This window comes from Pelophylax lessonae (genome assembly GCF_965119305.1).
Source record: "Pelophylax lessonae genome assembly, chromosome: 9".
NCBI classification, from domain to species: Eukaryota; Metazoa; Chordata; class Amphibia; order Anura; family Ranidae; genus Pelophylax; species Pelophylax lessonae.
The window spans coordinates 258,953,885-258,974,927 of NC_138776.1; the positions used below are offsets into that span (position 1 = coordinate 258,953,885).

Here is a 21,043-nt window from a genome sequence, read left to right on the forward strand (position 1 = left end):
AAAAATCGCACAGGTGATCAAATACCACCAAAAGAAAGCTCTGTTTGTGGGAAAAAAAGGACGTCAAATTCGTTTAGGTACAGCGTCGCACGACCGCGCAATTGTCCGTTAAATCACGCAGTGCCAAATCGCAAAAAAAATAGGCCCTGGTCAGGAAGGGGGTAAAATCTTCCGGGGCTTAAGTGATTAAAGTCATTATTTTCCTCAATATTCTACAAACAATCCCCCATAATGACAACGTGAAATATTGTTTGAAATCTTTGCAAATTTATTTAAAATAAAAAAATCCCATGTACATAAGTATCACAGCCTTTCCTCAATACTTTGGTGAAGCTCCTTTGGTACCAATTACAGCCTCAAGTATTTTTGAGTATGATGCTACATAGCATAATGTTTCCATCTCCATGTTTGACGGGGGTGATGGTGTTCTTGGGGTCTTATGCCTCATACACACACAACGATTATCGGCCGACCAATCGTCCGACTTTTGTCCAGAGTTGTGTTTTGTTGGTTGGAATGTGCTCTAGACTGCACACGAATTTTCTCGCCCAACAAAAATCTACTTCAGAAGTGATGTCATGTGATGGTTGACTTTCCGTGTGTTTTTTCTTCTCTGAGCATGCCCAGTCTTGCTCATCAGATTTTTGTCTGCCGAAATCTGTACTGACTGACGGAAAATCGGCCGTTGTGTTGACGGCCAACAAAAATTTTATAGCCTGCACACCAGATTTTATTCGGCCGAAAAGTCGGAGTCGGTTGTCGAAAGCATCATACTAACAAGCCGAAAATCGGCTTGTTAGCCTGCACACCAGATTTTATTCGGCCGAAAAGTCGGAGTCGGTTGTCGAAAGCATCATACTAACAAGCCGAAAATCGGCCGATCGGACGTTGGCCGAAAATTCCCGGCCAATAATCGATGCGTGTGTACGAGGCATTAGGCAGCATTCCTCCTCCTCCAAACACGGCGAGTTAAGTTGATGCCAAAGAGCTCCATTTTGGCGTCATCTGACCACAACACTTTCACCCAGTTCTCCTCTAAATCATTCAGATGTTCATTAGCAAACTTCAGCCGGACCTGTACATGTGCTTTCTTGAGCAGGGGGACCTTGCGGGCGCTGTAGGATTTCAGTTCTTCACGGTGTGGCGTGTTACCAATTGTTTTCGTCTGATTACCTGCTGCCCGCCCTGACCTCGGCTTGTCTTGACTATTCTCCTCATCCTGATCTGCTTATCTGTTAATGGCTATTGGTCCTGGACCTGCTCCTGGCTCAACCAGGGAATCCGTAGGACCGCGACCTGGTGTTAGCACGCAGCCAAGTCCATCCCCGCCATCTGGGGCCCTGGTGAAAACCGGCTAACACTAAGGGTCCATTCACACTAGCGCGACTTGTCAGGTGACTTGGTCGCCTGACAAGTCGCGGTCGGTCACTTGCCATTGAATAGTACAGGACCCGTTCTAATAGGAGCGACACAAGTCCTGTGCACCGCGACTTCACAGGTCGCCCCACAAAATCCTCTCGCGCCAGTCTGAATGGGCTGTTAGAGTCCGCGCCTCTGGTGAACCTGTGTCATGCCGGATATCCGGTGAGACATTCCTCTTACGTCAGGCTCTGCCACGTCATCCCTTGACAGCCATGTCCATTTTCTGGAAGTCAAGATTGCTGACCTTCTAATATTTGGATGTTTCTGCTGACAACTTGTCCAACAGAGGTCTTGGCACAGTGCAAGTCTGCTACACTCTATATGCAGTATAGGGGGTTGTAGGAACACACTTTTGAGTTATGGAAATTGGAGAAGGTGTTCTGGGTCAGGGTGAATTTTATTTATTGAGTGATGGGTTTTGTAGGTAGGTTTATTTCTTGAAGTCCGACAGGCAAGTCTCAATAACATCATTGTGAGGGATGTCTGTGAGAAGGAATACTACATCGAAGGTGGCTAGGATGGCTAATGCCTCGTACACACGCAACGATTATCGGCCGACCGATCGGCTGTCTTTTTTGTCCAGTGTCGTTGTGTTGGTTGGAATGTGCCTAGACTGCACACCAGAGGCGTAACTAGAGCCTTCAGGGCCCCGATGCAAGAAACCATGAAGGGCCCCCCCAGATCCCTGGCCGGGGCCCTTCCCTTCAAGCCCAGGGCTCTTCCCACTAATCCTGGGGCTCTTTACTCTCGTTGCATGGCCTTTTATTACGGTCCCGCAGCAGGATCCTTTCACAAGTTCTGCAGTGGGCTCCCTTCCTGCAATCTTTGGGCCTCCCCACAGTGGTGCAATTCCAGGGCCCGGTCGCAAGTGTGACTTTTGCAATCCTGGAAGTTCACCCACTGGTTTGCTACTGGGCCCCCTGGAGCATGGGGCCCGGTAGCAATCGCAACCCCTGCAACCCCTGTAGTTACGCCCCTGCTGCACACGAATTTTCTCGGCCAACAAAAATCTACTTCAGAAGTGATGTCATGTGCTGGTTTACTTTCCGTGTGTTTTTTCTTCTCTGAGCATGCCCAGTCTTGCTCATCAGATTTTTGTCTGCCGAAATCTGTACTGACTGACGGAAAATCGACCGTTGTGTTGACGGCCAACAAAAATTTTATAGCCTGCACACCAGATTTTTTATGGCCGAAAAGTCAGAGTCGGTTTTTCGAAAGCATCATACTAACAAGCCGAAAATCGGCCGATCGGACGTTGGCCGAAAATTCCCGGCCAATAATCGATGCGTGTGTACGAGGCATAACTCTGGTACGGGTCCATCAGCAACACATTTGTTTATAAGATGTGTTGTATCATCAATATAACTTGATGTTTTCCACATCCAAAAGGTTTTAAGATGTTTTCCACCTATGAGATGTTTTCAGTCACAATTCCTGAAATCATGGACCTGCCTGGGTTCCCTTCTTTTTTTATTTTAATGAACATTTTTGTATCTTCAGCTAAATGAATGTATTTCACTTTTGGACCTTCAGATGTATGTATGTTACCAACTGAAATAAAACTGTATCTTAATTTTTAACAAGGTTTTTACTCTTTTGTTTCACATATTTATGGATTTTAATACACAAACTAAGTGTTATAAATCTTCATCATTTGACTTTTATCTTGCATAACATGAACAATAAAAATCAGGAATGAAAAGATAAAACTGAAAAAAAAAAAAAAAAAAAAAAACAATGTAGGCTGTAGTTTTTATATTCTCCACAAAGGTGATCTAAGTGGTTGTCAGTGGAACGCAAAAGAGGAAAGTGAAGTGAAGGGCAAACAGGAAGTGATGGACTATTCTGAACAGGAAGTGATGTCACATATAAGTAGGAAGTTCCAGGTGAAAGGTGAGTTCAAAGAAAGTAGAGGAGATAATAAGATATTATTTTATATTTACACCCAGTAACCCCCATCATATCCGTCTCCTTCCTCCATAGTCACTGTGATGTCTTTTATCTCCAATAGACACTGCTATACACACAAGATAAATATTTGTGATTTTACTGTAATATGTACTCAAAAATGAACATTTATACAAATGTCCATCCAAAACATCCTGGTTGATAGACCGGATACATCCTAAATATAGAACCATTTATCCAACTGTCTATCCAGAGCCTCTGGTTTATAGACCAGATACATCCTAAATATAGAACCATTTATCCAACTGTCCATCCAGAGCCTCTGGTTTATAGACCAGATACATCCTAAATATAGAGCCATTTATCCAACTGTCCATCCAGAGCCTCTGGTTTATAGACCGGATACATCCTAAATATAGAACCATTTATCCAACTGTCTATCCATAGCCTCTGGTTTATAGAACGGATATATCCTAAATATAGAACCATTTATCCAACTGTCCATCCAGGGCCTCTGGTTTATAGACCGGATACATCCTAAATATAGAACCATTTATCCAACTGTCCATCCAGAGCCTCTGGTTTATAGACCGGATACATCCTAAATATAGAACCATTTATCCAACTGTCTATCCATAGCCTCTGGTTTATAGAACGGATATATCCTAAATATAGAACCATTTATCCAACTGTCCATCCAGAACCTCTGGTTTAGAGAGCAGATACATCCTAAATATAGACCATGTATCCAACTGTCCATCCAGAGACTCTGATTTATAGACCAGATACATCCTAAATATAGAACCATTTATCCAACTGTCCATCCAGAGCCTCTGGTTTATAGACCGGATACATCCTAAATATAGAACCATTTATCCAACTGTCCATCCAGGGCCTCTGGTTTATAGACCGGATACATCCTAAATATAGAACCATTTATCCAACTGTCCATCCAGAGCCTCTGGTTTATAGACCGGATACATCCTAAATATAGAACCATTTATCCAACTGTCTATCCATAGCCTCTGGTTTATAGACCGGATACATCCTAAATATAGAACCATTTATTCAACTGTCCATCCAGAGCCTCTGGTTTATAGACCTGATACATCCTAAATATAGAACCATTTATCCAACTGTCTATCCAAAGCCTCTGGTTTATAGACCGGATACATCCTAAATATAGAACCATTTATCCAACTGTGCATCCAGAGCCTCTGGTTTATTGGCTGGATACTTCCTAAATTAACATTATCCAACTTTACTTCAGATAGAATGTTAGGGTGATTTTTACATAGGATTATACACAAAACCAAACATCTGATGGGACATTATTCATCAATAGCTGTCTACACAGGACATTACCCTTCACAGTGCCTCCACCTCACTGCCTGACCACAGAGGTAACCAGTGCCAAGAAGATTTTAGAAGTCACCAACAAGATCATTGATCTGCTGTCAGGAGAGGTGAGCGGTGCCGGGAATTCTGGGACATTATCCAGTAACAGACAAGGGATGTGTCTGGATGGTGACTGTATCATTGTGTGTGTCAGGTTCCTATAAGGTGTCAGGATGTCACTGTCTATTTCTCCATGGAGGAGTGGGAGTATTTAGAAGGACACAAGGATCTCTACAAGGACGTCATGATGGAGAATCAGCCGCCCCTCACATCACCGGGTAAGAGGAGACTTTATTGTAAAGGAGAGAGCAGTACGGAGGATCCACCTAGATCCCCCATCATCTGATAAACACATAGAAACAATGTATTCAGTCAGTGTGTGTGTTTCCTACAGATGGATCCAGTAATGGGAGCCCACCAGAGAGATGTCCCCGTCCTCTGTATTCCCGGGATTCCACACAGGAAGATCTCACCATCCCTCACCATCATCAAGTAGGTAGAACTGAGCATATGGACCTAAAAACAAATTAAGTACATTCTTCTACAAAATCTTTTGCTCTTTTCAGAAATCTGTTCTATCATGTTTGGGGTTTAGGATGAAGAATTGAAAGACATCAAAGCTGAAATGAAAGTGGAAGAAAAGATGTTTGTTAATGGACATCGGCAGTCTAAGGGGGAGGGTGGTCTCCTGTATTCCTGGGATTCCACACAAGAAGTTAAAAGCATCCCTCATTATGATTAGGTAGATGGGACCAGAAAATAGAGCTCAAAAATAATTTTAATCTTAGATATTAAAGATTCTGATATATAATTTCTTATTCTTGACAGTTCATTTTTTTCCAGATGTTATATTTTATTATCTTTGGGATTTAGGGTGAAGAACTGAAAAATATTAAAATTGAGGATAAAGACGAAGAAGAGATGTTGGTGAGTGTAGCTCAGCGGTCTATGGAGGAGGGGGAGATGGTTATGAAGAACAGGCAGGGGGAATCTTCTCTTTATATCAAGACAAGTAAGTAATATACACCAAATGCACATTTAAATTTAGCGTCTATGAGTATAAAGTATCTATTTAAACAATACAAGTGTTGAAAATATCCAGTCCCCCCTAGCAATGTTCCAGAAAATTAGGAGGAGATACTGTACACCATATGAAAGATTCCATCTCCATTCCTCAATATAACGTCATGTTCCCAACAAATGAGGAGGAGATACTGTACACCATATGAAAGGTCCATCTCCATTCCTCAATATAACGTCATGTTCCCAACAAATGAGGAGGAGATACTGTACACCATCCGAAAGGTCCATCTCTATTCTTCAATATAACGTCATGTTCCCAACAATGGAGAAGGAGATACTGTACACAATATGAAAGGTCCATCTCCATTCCTCAATATAACGTCATGTTTCCAACCAATGAGGAGGAGATACTGTACACCATAGGAAAGGTCCATCTCCGTTCCTCAGTATAACTCCATGTTCCCAACAAATGAGGAGGAGATACTGTACACCATATGAAAGGTCCATCTTCATTCCTCAATATAATGTCATGATCCCAACAAATGAGGAGGAGATACTGTACACCATATGAAAGGTCCATCTCCATTCCTCAATATAATGTCATGTTCCCAACCAATGAGGAGGGGATACTGTACACCATATGAAAGATCCATCTTCATTCCTCAATATAATGTCATGTTCCCAACAAATGAGGAGGAGATACTGTACACCATATGAAAGGCCCATCTCCATTCCTCAATATAATGTCATGTTCCCAACAAATGAGGAGGAGATACTGTACACCATATAAAAGGTCCATCTCCATTCTTCAGGATGTTTTCAAGAAACGCGGTGGAGGAAGGTCCATCCCTATTCTTACAGTAACCATGTCACCTATGCACAAACACTGTTACCCAGTGTGTTTATTATGTATTGTACCGTTTAATTGGTTTGTATTCATATTCTATGTTATGATTGCACCCAGTTCCACGCCAGAGGTGTGAGAAACCGAAGAGTGTTGGACCAACATACTGTATATATGACTTCTGAATGAAAGACATGAAGAATTCTTATAACATTTACAAATTGATTTCCAACAGGTGGACACTATGTCCCGAATTACCTATCTTCAGAATATAATGAGGAAGATAATGACATTGTACAATGCTCTCTAGCAGTAAATCCCAATACACAAATAATCCATCATAGACCTCATCACTTGGAGAGACCAATGGATCCCTCTAATCCTGAGGAATCTTCTGATAATCCACATACTATGACTGCTGAAACAAATCTGGGATCTCACAGAACAGATCCATCTCATCTCAAGGGGTCTTCTTCAAGCGATGAAGGATCTCACACAGGAGAGCAATCCTTGTCATGTACAGTGTGTGGGAAATCTTCCAAAGAACCTGGAGAGCCTCTTATACACCAGAGAAGTGAGCGTCCTTCAACTCAGAAAAGTCAACCTGATATACACCAAAGAACTCACACGGGTGAGCGTCCCTATTCATGCTCAGAGTGCGGGAAATGTTTCATTCGGAAAGAAAAACTTCTTAAGCACCAGAGAAGTCACAAGGGTGAGCGTCCCTATTCGTGTTCGGAATGCGGGAAATGTTTCAGTGACAAAGGAAACCTTCTTAAGCACCAGAGAATTCACACAGGCGAGCGTCCCTACTCATGTTCGGAATGCAGTAAGTGTTTTGCTCAGAAAGTAGAACTTCCTAATCACCAGAAAATTCACACAGGAGAGCGTCCTTTCTCATGCTCAGAGTGCGGGAAATGTTTCATTCAGAAAGGGAACCTAATTACTCATCAGAGAATACACACGGGTGAGCGTCCTTATTCATGTTCAGAGTGCAGAAAGGGTTTCATTCAGAAAAGAGACCTTCTTAATCACCAGAGAAATCACACGGGTGAGCGCCTTAATTCATGTTCAGAGTGCGGGAAATCTTTCATACAGAAAAGACAACTTATTCACCAGAGAATGCGTGAGCATCCTTTCTCACGATCGGAGTGCGAGAAATGTTTCAATCTGAAAGGAGACTTTCTTAATCACCCAGCAGAGCGTCCCTTCTCATGTTCAGAGGGCGGGAAACGTTTCAGTAGCAAGAGATACCTTCTTAAACACCAAAGAAGTCACACAGGTGAGTGTCCCTATTCGTGCTCAGAGTGTGGGAAATGTTTCATCCAGAAAGGAGATCTTGTTAAACAGCAGAGAATTCACACGGGGGAACGTCCTTTCTTGTGTTCAGAGTGCGGGAAATGTTTCATTCAGAAAGGACACCTTCTTAAACACCAGAGAATTCACACTGGTTAGTGTCCTTATCTATGTTAGGAGTGTGGGTAAAGTTTCATTCATAAAGATGACTTCTACACCAGAGAAATCACATGGGTGGTCATTCCTGTTCATGCTTAGTGTGAGGGAAACCTTTCTTTCGGAAAGAAAAACTGCAGGGATTATAATACAGTAATGTGGTCCTCTAAACCTACAATGCTGACTTGGTCCTACACTCACGCTGGCCGAAACATAGAACTAAACCGCAGTAAGTGAAAGAAAACGCCGCTCTCCTGACCAGCCAGTGTGACATAAAGGTAAGGAATAGCTTCAGCCTACTTAGCTCTGCCAAGAAACCAATTCTCCCGACGCGTTTTGTCCTGGCCACCGGGGCTTATTCATAGCTCTAGGCCTATCTACAGAACTAAACTTCGTTAATACTTGACCAGATAGAGCAACGCTTTTTATAGGTTGGTATTAGCTGCTTTACTTCATTGTTCTTTTTGATTCACTGAAGAAGCTGACCGTTTATTGGACCAACCAAAGTAAAATGATGATTAAATTTGATTTTGCTTCTGATATTCCTTCATTTCGTGTCAATCACTTATTCTGTTTTTTTTTATTTTTTTAATAAACAAGAAACCTTACACTTTACTATATTCTATTTTGAGTTCCTGTTTTACAAATGATCATAAATATTAGATTTTTGTAGGGGGGGGGGGGGTTGATGTGAATGAAAGGGGCGGTGCTCTGGGTGGGGGGTGATTTAAAGGTGGGCAGAACACACTATTGGTTGGGGGGGAACTTGCGATGTGAGGGGGGCCAGTCCAGCTGTAGGACGGTGATGTAAAAGGGGGGGGGCAGTAGGGGAGTAATTTAAAGGGGGGCACTGCTTTGAGAGATTTAATGTGAAGGGGAAGCAAGGCAAGTGATGCGGGGGGGGAAGTGCTGTGGGAGCAATGATAGGAAGAGGGCGGAGCACACTACTGTGGAGGGGGGTGGATTTGTGATGTGAGGGGGTGGGTGATGTGAAGGGGGCAGTGCTGTAGGAGGGTGATGTAAAGGGGGGCAGTGCAGTAGGGGAGTAATGTAAAAGGAGGCAGTGCTGTGAAGTGGGCAGAACTGTGTGTGGGGGGTGTTGTAAAGGGAGAGTGGGTGATGTGAGTAGTAGAGGTGATGTGAAAGGGGGTAGTGCTGTGGGGGGTGATGTGAGGGGGCGGTGCTGTGGGAGGGATGATAGGAAGAGGGCAGAGCACACTACTGTTGAGGTGGGTGGATTTGTGATGTGAGGGGGGTGGGTGATGTGAAGGGGGCAATGCTGTAGGAGGGTGATGTAAATGGGAGGCAGTGCAGTAGGGGAATAATGTAAATGGATGTAGTGCTGTGAAGGGGGGCAGGTGATGTGAAGGGGGGCAGTACTGTGTGTGTGTGTGGGGGGGATGGGGCGTGTTATGAAGGGAGAGTGGGTGATGTGAGCAGGGGAGGTAATGTGAGGGGGTAGTGCCGTGGGGGGTAATGTGTGGGGGGGATTATAGAAAGAGGGCAGAGCACACTACTGTGGAGGGGGTGGATTTGTGATGTGAAGGAGGTGGGTGATGTGAAGGGGGCAGTGCTGTAGGAGGGTGATGTAAAGGGGGGGCAGTGCAATAGGAGTAATATAAAGGGGGGTAGTGCTGTGGGAGGGGGTGTTGGGAAGAGGGCAGTGCAGTAGGGAAGTGATGTAAAGGGGGGCAGGTGATGTGAAGGGGGGCAGTACTGTGGGGGGGGGGGTGTTGTGAAGGAAGAGCGGGTGATGTGAAGAGGGGCAGTGCTTTGGGGGGGTAATGTAAGGGGGGTAGTGCTTTGGGAGGGATGATGGGAAGAGGGCAGTGCAGTAGGGGAGTGATGTAAAGGGAGGCAGTGCTGTGAAGGGGGCAAGTGATGTGGAGGGGGGCAGTAATGTGTGTGTGGGGGGGGGTGTTGTAAAGGGAGAGTGGGTGATGTGAGTGGGTAAGGTGATATGAAGGGGGCAGTACTGTGTGTGTGGAGGGGGGTGTTGGGAAGGGAGAGTGGGTGATGTTAGTGGGGGAGATGATGTGAAGGGGGGCAGTGCTGTGGGGGGGGGGTAATGTGAGGGATGATGGGAAGAGGGCAGAGCACACTACTGTGTGGGGGGTGGTTTTCTGATGTGAGGGGGGTGGGTGATGTGAACGGGGAAGTGCTGTGTGTGTGGGGGGTTGACGTGAAGGGGGCAGAGGACAGTACTGTGGGGGGGGGGGGGGTGATAATTTGAAAAGGGGTGGGGACACTGCTGTGACTAAAGGGGGTGTGTTATGTAAAGGGTATTCAGTACACTACTGTAAAGAGGTTGGGGGTGATGTGATGGGGGCCTGAGAACACTACTCTGAAGGCAAAACTGTGAAGTGGGGGGACTTTGATGTAAGGGGGGACTGAGGACACAGATGTAACAGGATTGTGATATAAGGGGTGGGGGGAATGTGATGTAAAGAAGTCTTTGACAAATATGCAACTCGGACCTATTTTACTGATCGGATAATAATTTAATACCCCTGTCCTATGAGAATCCTGTACAAGGATGAGGATCATTATCAGTCATGAATAGAGTTCTCAGAGAACAATGACATCTAGTGAGGTTAAATTTGCAAATTTTCTAGGAAGATCTATGACAAATACTGTGCATACTGTGTATGACATTAATGACAATGTAAACAATTATATAAAAGGAGGACTGTGGAAAATCGTAGGCACTTGTGAAACGTTGTAAAATGGGAATGCTTTACAAAAATTTTTTATTTTTATTCAATAAAGTTTGCAGATGTGACAAAGGTGTGGGTGGGACAGAACACAGAGGGGTTTTAGAGCCTCTGGCCAAGGGGTTCTTTATTATGGGGGGGGGGGCTGAAAAACTGGGAGTCATATAAGGGGAAGGCAACAGAGCAATAATTACAACACCATGAGAGACATGCGGAAACATAATAGGGTGGCAATAGGGCTAGTGAAGGGACAAGTTCAGAGGCACAGGGCAGCAATCCAGTACAGCAGGGACTTAGTCCACAGTCGCAGGGCAACAATCCATGAAAAACGAGTAGCAGGCCACAATCCGGTACAGCAAGGACCTAATCCAGAGTCACGGGGCAACAATTCAGGGATTCCCTTTACAACAGTTGCCTCAGAGGAGGAAGTCCAGGCAGAGTGGTAGAGAAAATGAGGTCCAGAGGGCAGAGGTCCTTCAAAAACCCATCACGGGTCCTCGAAGAGCTGTGTGGCTTGGCCTCTGTTTCAGGGCCAGACAGGAAGCAGTTGGAAGAAGAGCAGAGAATAGAGTCCAGGGTCACAGGGCAACAAATCAGGGACTCCCCAGCCAACAGTGGCCTCAGAGGAGGAAGCCCAGGCAGAGTGGCAGGGAAAAGGAGGTCCAGAGGGCAGAGGTCCTTCACAAACCCATCACAAGTCCTTGGAGGGCTAGAGTCCAGGGTCACAGGGCAACAATTCAGGGACTCCCCAGTCAACAGTGGCCTCAGAGGAGGAAGTCCAGGCAGAGTGGCAGGAAAAAGTAGATCCAGAGGGCAGAGGTCCTTCACAAACCCATCACCGTTTCTCGAAGAGCTGTGTGGCTTGGCCTCTGCTTCAGGGCCAGACCGGCAGCAGTTGGAGGAAGAGCAGAGAACAGGGTCCAGGGTCACAGGGCAGCAATTTAGGGATTCCCCAGCCAACAGTGGTCTCAGAGAAGAAAGTAGTCAGAGTGGCAGGGAAAAGCAGGTCCAGAGGGCAGAGGTCCTTCACAAACCCATTACTGGTCCTCAGGGGGGCTATGTAACTTGGCCTCCATTTAAGGGCCTGACAGGCAGCAGTAAGAGGAAGAGAAGAGGTCCCAGTGTCCAGAAAGCCATACGGAGCTACAAGTCCCAGCAGTGCAGAAAGCAAAGTCTGTCTCAGCAGTTCCATGTATTTTCTAGTCTCTTTCTAAGGAGACCTGCAGCCATGAGCTCCTCTGTCCATCGCTGAAGTAAGCTCTCTGCAGTCTGACACTCTTCTTTGTTGTCTTGATACTTTCAATTCAGTCAGAGACCTCAGCTCAAATTCAGGTAGTGCCGAGGTGACTGTCTCTATGATGGTGAGATCAGGGCTCTGTGGGGACCATACTATCTATTGCAGGATTCCCTTTCGTTTGTTCACTGTAGGATGGTTTGTTTGTGTGCTTGGGGTCATTGGCATGCAAAACTATTCTAGGACCGATGAGATATCTCCCTCATGGTAATGCATGATGGGTAGTAATCCTCCTTGATTTCTCAGCAATGAGACCCCATCAATGTTGACCAAACCACGTAATACATTTGGGGAAAAAGAGACCAAACCTTGCGGGGAACCTCCACTGTGCTGCCCTCATTGCCTCAGACATACCTCCAGGTACTGCTCTTCAGACCCCCAGTGGATAAATAACCTTCTGTTAAACCCAAATGTTGGAGACGACTCTCGAAAGTTCCTTGGATGGCAAGAAGAACAAACCAGTCAATCCTGAAGGAAATCAACCCTGAATATTTGATGGAAGGACAGATCCTGAAGCTGAAACTCGAATAGTTTGGTCACCTAATGTGAAGAGGGGACTCATTGGAAAAGACCCTGATGCTGGGAAACAAGGAAGGTAAAAGGAGAAGAGGACAACAGAAAACAAGATAGATAGATAACATAATGGAAACAATAAACATAAAGCTGAGCAAGCTCCGAGAGGCAGTGAAGGGCAGAAAAGCCTAGCACGCTATGGTCCATGAGATCACGAAGAGTGAGACACGACTAAACGTCTGAACATCAACAACAAATGCAGTTAATGCATCAGTCCACAACTACTGCTACCATTTCTCTACACCCCAGTATGTTTTTGAGTCGGTGAGTCATTTGGCTTTGTCACACTGGAGCAAAGGTGTTTTAGTTCCAGCTCTTCCTTGAAGACCTCTTCTGTTAGGACTCTGTAGATGGGTGTATTAGGGTCCCAGTGGTTTCTGTAATTTCTGAGCTTGTAGCATGGCAGCACATCGTCTGGATTGGAAGAGAAGAAAGCTTGATGTATTTCTTGTCTGCTGAACTCAGTTTCTATGGCTGCCCACAATGGGGATCACAATGTTTGTGATCCTCAAACTTGCTGGTTTGAGCTTCCCTAGAAGAGCCTGGACATCAAACCTGTAAACATCATCATTCACGTCATTCACTCTCAGTGGCATTGGATTGCAATACCGCAAGAGTAAATCCCAATTCATAACTTACCCAAAGAGCCCATATGACTTGATACGTCATAAGGGGGTGATACATCGGTGCCAGTCACAGAACAAGCAGAGAGGAGGGACAGTACTATGTTCCCATAGTAACTGAAAATAAAAGCGGGGCTTGGCTCATTCATAAAGCGCATGTGCGAGATAATGTAAGTCATCATAGGGAGAAGGCGGAAGTTGGATAAGGAAGAGTAGTTCCAATATGGAGGTCAGAAAAGGCTTCGCCATAGTACAGATGCTGTTTTCAGGCGCACATGTATGTGCATGCACCAGCCAAGAACGAGCCGTACAGATGTGGGAAACAATGCACACGCGCATGCATCTGTCACCAAGGCTGGCACCAAACAGCCTATTTAAACGGAGCTTCGGCACTGGCTAATTTCTGTTTGGTCTACAGCATTCTGTGTATTCCTGCGTTCCCAATTCCTGTGATTGACCTCTGATCTTGACCCAGCTTGCTTCCGATTATTCCTGTCTGCTACTTATCCTGACCCCCTGGCTTCACCCTGGATTCTGTCTCTGCCTGCTGCACCTATTGATCCTGCATCCGTTGCCGACTCTGCCAATGACCCCACTACGCTGCTGTCTGCCTAATTTGCCTGATCTGTCTGTCTCTAACTAACCCAGCTCATCTGACCCTGCTTCCAGCTCTTCCAGCCTGCTACAGCTCCTTCAGTCTAGCTCAGCATCTTCTGACACCTGCTTCCTGCTGTGCATCCAGAGTCTGTAATCAGCCAAGCCAGGCCAGTCTGCCTGCTTCCAGCTATCCTGCCGGCATGTCTGCCTGCTGTCTTGTCTGCCTGCTGTCAGCTACTCCTGGCTTCCTTCCCGACTACTACCTGCACAAACTACTGGACTGATCATAGGCGCTCTTACCCCGCCGTGCTCCAGTGGCTACTGTCTCACCACCAGTGGCCCTCGAGCTAGAGCTGTACGAGAGGCCTTCCCCGCATGTCAGGCTCACCAACCAGGTACGTGACAATGGAGCCTCTGAGAGGCTCTGAGGAAGAGGTAGGTCCCTAAAACACGTTAGCCAGTCGCTGCAAGGACTTCATATCTGTGATGCGACAATCCATATGCTGCAACAATATTGTTATTATGTCTTTTTGCTATCTTTGTATGTATTTGCACTAACTTTTAATAAAGCCATTTTATTTGAGGTAATGCGCTAGGCCGGTGCACCCTCTGTTTTTTCTTGTTCCTAGTATATTCAGACATCCCCAGTCTTGGGAGGGCAGCAAGGTGAGTGCCATCCTGGTTGATTAGCATTTGAGTCCTGAGAGTCCCTTTGCGTGAGGCCCACCTTGAGGCGCAGGAGAGTGGAGTGTTGGTCTGGATACGTGACAATGAAGCAGGCTTGGGCTGAGATTTATAAAAGTGAAAGTAAGCAAAAAACCATTATAATACGGGAATTTTTGGCAAAGAATATAGTGATGAGCATTGTAATCACTTCACTTACTGCCCCTATGTTTCTTTCCATCCATGGCGGCTGAGGTTACTACTGCTTTAAAATTAAAGTAATTTTTTTTTACTTCTTTTTTTTATTTTTTTATTTGAGGTATAAAATATGCAGCAAAACTGAAGAAAGCACTGAGGTGCAGATTTTATTGTACAGAGGAAAAAAGTAGGCTGCAGTATTTACATTCTCCACAAGATGGTGATTTCACTTATGAGCGTGGAACGCAAAGAAGGAAGTGATGTAAGGTACAGACAGGAAGTGACGTAAGCTAAAGACAGGAAGTGATGAGATGTAGGGTAAAGGCAGGAAGTTGTAGCTAAGAGGTAACATATTAGGAAGAGGCTAGGAGACATTATAGGATCACAAAGCAGAGAAGGTAATTTCTTTTTCTTTCTTCATTCATTTATTTATTTATTTTTGATTTATCCAACTGTTCTCTGCAGCCTCCTCTCCTCCACTTTGAAGGTTTCCCGCGCCTTTGCCCTCCATAGAACACTGCTTACAGCACATCGCTGGGCTCCTGGTACTCGCTTCAACAAATGGACACAGAAATGGTCAAGGCAGCAGAAGCTCCCAGTAATATGCCCAGTCTCTAACCACATTCCCTGGGACACACACAGGTACCCCTGCAGTACAGGAGGTCACTTCTCCACATGCCTGGCCACCAGCTCTCCTCCTGGGTTCCCGACGACTCTTCTTGAACCCCACAAGGGTCATCTACTGGTTTCCCAGTGGTAGGTGGGGCTTAGCACAACCAGAAGCCAGCCTGGCCCAGGCAGCCAATCAGAAGTCCTCTTGTTCTAGGGCTGCTAGGGGTGGGTCTTCTTCAGCTGTAGCAACAGCCAATGAGGGCACAAGAGAAAAGAATGATGTTTATTCCCAGCACTGCTGGACAGGATTTATAGAGCCCAGCCCAGTGCTACATGCGGCACAGATGGCCCAGACCTATTTTGGTGGAGTTGGCTGTCAGGGTGACATCAGTGTGCATTTATCCAACTATCCATCCAAAGCCTCTGGTTTAGAGGCCAGATACATCCTAAATATAGAACCATTTATCCAACTATACATCCAGAGCCTCTGGTTTATAGACCGGATACATCCTAAATATAGAACCATTTATCCAACTCTCCATCCAGAGCCTCTGGTTTATAGGCCAGATACATCCTAAATATAGAACCATTTATCCAACTGTCCACCCAGAGCCTCTGGTTTATAGACCGGATACATCCTAAATATAGAACCATTTATTCAACTGTCCATCCAGAGCCTCTGGTTTATAGACCGGATACATCCTAAATATAGAACCATTTATTCATCTTAGTGGAGGATTGTTGCTTCCCTTTGTCTCCTCACCATAACCCAACTGGCCTCTTTCATGTGATCCTGAGCACCAATCACAGCACAGATGCCCCCAGACCTATTCTGGTGGAGTTGGCTGTCGGCGTGACATCAATGTTCACAGGACATACAGTGTCCTGTGACACTAATAAGACGGGACTCACAATATAGACTTTCCCGACCACTGTGCACACAGCTATGTCATGTCTACATATCCTCCATCACACATGGTCAGTTCTATTTACTAAACTTATTCTCTCCAATCTAATATTTACCAGGTAATATTTCTTTTGAAAACCTAACTTGAGATTTGAATTCCACTCCCATCCTGTTCTCTTTGTTGGTCAACTGGACAGAAAGTGACAAGGATTTCTACAAGGACGTTATGATGGAGAATCAGCCGCCCATCACATCACCGGGTAAGAAGAGACTTTATTGTAAAGGAGAAAGCAGTACGGAGGCTCCACCTAGATCCCCCATCATCTGACAAACACATAGAAACAATGTATTCAGTCAGTGTGTGTGTTTCCTACAGATGGATCCAGTAATGGGAACCCACCAGAGAGATGTCCCCGTCCTCTGTATTCCCGGGATTCCACACAGGAAGATCACACCATCCCTCACCATCATCAGGTAGGTGGGACTGAGCATGTATTCTAAATATGTATTCTAAACTTTGAGATAAAAGTCTTCTATAGTTCTATATAATCTGTTCTTTTTTTTTTTTTACAACTCTCTACTATAATATTTGGGGTTTAGGGCGAAGAACTGAAAGACATCAAAGTCAAAATGAAAGTGGAAGAACAAATGGATGTTAGTGGAGATCAGCCTATGGGTGTTCCTCTGTGTTCTAGAAATTCTATGCAGGAAAGTCACAGCATCACTCATCGTGTTCAGGTAGAAAGGACTGGGCAATAGAACTAAAAAGTTATTCTAAACCATGAGATAACATTCTTTTTATAATGGTATTATTGGTAGTTAATTTGTCCAGATAATTTATGTTATTATTTTTGGGTTTAGGATGAAGAAATAAAAGTCATTAAAGTTGAGGTTAAAGAGGAAGAAGAAGAGACGTTGGTGAGTGGAGATCAGCAGTCTATGGAGGAGGGGGAGATGACTGTGAAAAGTAAAGAGAAAGGATCTTCCCTATATATTGGCACAAGTAAGTAATAAACAAAAAATGCAGACAAAAACTAATTTTTATTTTTCTTTGAGTATACAATAAATATATTCTTCAATATAATTTCATGTTCCCAACAAATGAGAAGGAGATACTGTACACCATATGAAAGGTCCATCTCCATTCCTCAATATAACGTCATGTTCCCAACAAATGAGGTGGAGATACTGTACACCATATGAAAGGTCCATCTCCATTCCTCAATATAACGTCACGTTCCCAACAAATGAGAAGGAGATACTGTACACCATATGAAAGGTCCATCTCCATTCCTCAATATAACGTCATGTTCCCAACAAATGAGAAGGAGATACTGTACACCATATGAAAGGTCCATCTCCATTCCTCAATATAACGTCATGTTCCCAACAAATGAGGAGGAGATACTGTACACCATATGAAAGGTCCATCTCCATTCCTCAATATAAAGTCATGTTCCCAACAAATGAGAAGGAGATTCTGTACACACCATATGAAAGGTCCATCTCCATTCCTCAATATAAAGTCATGTTCCCGAATAATGAGGAGGGGATACAGTGCACCATATGAAAGGTCCATCGCCATTCCTCAATATAACCTCATGTTCCCAACAAATGAGAAGGAGATACTGTACACCAAACAGTATGAAAGGTCCATCTCCATTCCTCAATATAACGTCATGTTCCCAACAAATGAGGAGGAGATACTGTACACCATATGAAAGGTCCATCGCCATTCCTCAATATAACCTCATGTTCCCAACAAATGAGAAGGAGATACTGTACACCATATGAAAGGTCCATCTCCATTCCTTAATATAAAGTCATGTTCCCGAATAATGAGAAGGAGATACTGTACACCATATGAAAGGTCCATCTCCATTCCTCAATATAACGTCATGTTCCCAACAAATGAGGAGGAGATACTGTACACCATATGAAAGGTCCATCTCCATTCCTCAATATAACGTCATGTTCCCAACAAATGAGGTGGAGATACTGTACACCATATGAAAGGTCCATCTCCATTCCTCAATATAACGTCATGTTCCCAACAAATGAGAAGGAGATTCTGTACACCATATGAAAGGTCCATCTCCATTCCTCAATATAACGTCATGTTCCCAACAAATGGGGTGGAGATACTGTACACCATATGAAAGGTCCATCTCCATTCCTCAATATAACGTCATGTTCCCAACAAATGAGGTGGAGATACTGTACACCATATGAAAGGTCCATCTCCATTCCTCAATATAACGTCATGTTCCCAACAAATGAGAAGGAGATTCTGTACACCATATGAAAGGTCCATCTCCATTCCTCAATATAACGTCATGTTCCCAACAAATGGGGTGGAGATACTGTACACCATATGAAAGGTCCATCTCCATTCCTCAATATAACGTCATGTTCCCAACAAATGAGGTGGAGATACTGTACACCATATGAAAGGTCCATCTCCATTCCTCAATATAAAGTCATGTTCCCGAATAATGAGGAGGAGATACTGTACACCATATGAAAGGTCCATCTCCATTCCTCAACATACGTCATGTTCCCAACAAATGAGGTGGAGATACTGTACACCATATGAAAGGTCCATCTCCATTCCTCAATATAACGTCATGTTCCCAACAAATGAGAAGGAGATTCTGTACACCATATGAAAGGTCCATCTCCATTCCTCAATATAACGTCATGTTCCCAACAAATGGGGTGGAGATACTGTACACCATATGAAAGGTCCATCTCCATTCCTCAATATAACGTCATGTTCCCAACAAATGAGGTGGAGATACTGTACACCATATGAAAGGTCCATCTCCATTCCTCAATATAAAGTCATGTTCCCGAATAATGAGGAGGAGATACTGTACACCATATGAAAGGTCCATCTCCATTCCTCAACATACGTCATGTTCCCAACAAATGAGGAGGAGATACTGTACACCATATGAAAGGTCCATCTCCGATCCTCAATATAATGTCATGTTCCCAACAAATGAGGTGGAGGAAGGTCCATCCCCATTCTCACAGTAACAATGTCATCAATGCAAACCTAGTGTGTTTATTGTGTTTTGTATCCTTTATCTGGTTTATATACATATTTTATGTTATGATTGCACCCAGTTCCATACCAGAGCTCTGGAATACTGTAGCGTCCTAGACCAACATACTGTATATGACTTCTGAATGAAAGACATGAAGAATTCTAATAGCATTTAAACATTGATTTCCAACAGGTGGACACTATGTCCTGAAAAAATTATCTTCAGAATGTAAAGGAGAAGAAAATGCCACCACACAACGTTCTCCAGGGGTAAATCCCAATACAAAAATACATCATAGACCTCATCACTTGGGAAGATCAATGGATCCCTCTAATCCTGAGGAATCTTCTGATAATACGCATACTATTACTGCTGAAACAAATCTGGGATCTCACAGTACAGATCCATCAACAGATCCATCTCATCTCAAGGGATCTTCTTTAAACCATGAAGGATCTCACACAGGAGAACATTCATTGTCATCTACAGTGTCTGGGAAATCTTTTAAAGAAACAAAAGAGCTGCTTATACACCAGAAAAATCACAAGAATGTGCGTCTTTTCTCATGTGTAGAGTGTGGGAAATGTTTTAATCAAAAAGGAAACTTTCTTAATCACCAGAAGATTCACACAGGCGAACGTCCTTTCTCATGTTCAGAGTGCGGGAAATCTTTTATTCAAAAAGGAAGCCTTCTTATACACCAGAGAATTCATACGGGTGAACGTCCTTTCTCATGTCCAGAGTGTGACAAATGTTTCAGTTTGAAGGCGCAGCTTGTTTTACACCTGAAATTTCACGGGGACGAGCGTCCTTTCTCATGTGAAGAGTGCGGGAAATGTTTCAAAGAAAAGGGAGGCCTTCGCAAACACCAGAAAACTCATACAGGCAACCGCCCATTTTCATGTTCAGACTGCGGGAAATGTTTCCTTCAGAAAGCAAGCCTAGTCTTACATCAGAAAACCCACACCGGTGAGCGTCCCTATTCATGCTCAGAGTGCGGGAAAAGTTACATTCGGAAAGAAGGACTTATTATTCATCAGAGAATTCACACGGGTGAGCGTCCCTTTTCCTGTTCAGATTGTGGGAAATGTTTCAAGGAGAAAGGGTGCCTTGTTCAACACCAGAGAAGTCACACGGGCGAGCGCCCTTTTTCGTGTTCAGAGTGTGGGAAATCTTTCTCCCTCCAGAAAAGCCTTATAATACACCAGAGAGTTCACACTGGGGAGCGTCCTTTTTCATGTACAGAGTGCGGAAAATGTTTCTCACAGAAACATATACTTGTTGAACACCAGAGACTTCACACGGGCGAGCGTCCTTATTCCTGTTCAGAGTGCGGGAAAGGTTTCACTCATAAAAGTGCCCTTTCCGCACACCAGAAAATTCACACGGGGGAGCGTCCTTTTTCATGTTCGGAGTGCGGGAAATCTTTCTCTCAGAAACATATACTTGCTGAACACCTGAGAGTTAATACAGGCGAGAGTCCTTTTTTATGTTCGGTGTGTGGGAAAGCTTTCGCTCAAAAATGTGCGCTTGCTGATCACTGGAGAGTTCACCAGGACTAACGGCCTTTATATTGAGATGGATAGGTGGGGAGTGTGGAAAAAATAACTGTAACGGAACCGCCGACCCACACTGTGTTCGTGGTCTTCCGTCAGTATATGGCTTCCTTGCAGTCATGAACATATATACCAGATTTTCCCAGCTGCCCTCGTACAAAGCTAGCCAACAACTTAGCTTGTACTGGAATCACTCTTTATTGAAC

General features: G+C 44.3%; 2 protein-coding genes across 2 annotated transcripts in view; both read left to right on the forward strand.

Annotated features, from left to right (window-relative positions):
• LOC309564412 (uncharacterized protein) overlaps positions 1-21,043 on the forward strand; it is a 1,531,146-nt gene that overhangs the window by 185,017 nt on the left and 1,325,086 nt on the right.
• Positions 1,571-20,878, forward strand: LOC309563436 (uncharacterized protein; the record flags this gene model as incomplete). Its single annotated transcript, XM_082267830.1, has 9 exons — positions 1,571-1,584; positions 4,676-4,796; positions 5,324-5,443; positions 5,602-5,740; positions 6,831-7,877; positions 12,070-12,122; positions 16,829-16,966; positions 17,090-17,231; positions 19,474-20,878. The coding sequence occupies 9 exons, from the start codon at positions 1,571-1,573 to the stop codon at positions 20,841-20,843; spliced, it is 3,144 nt and encodes a 1,047-aa protein (XP_082123956.1). The 3' UTR covers positions 20,844-20,878.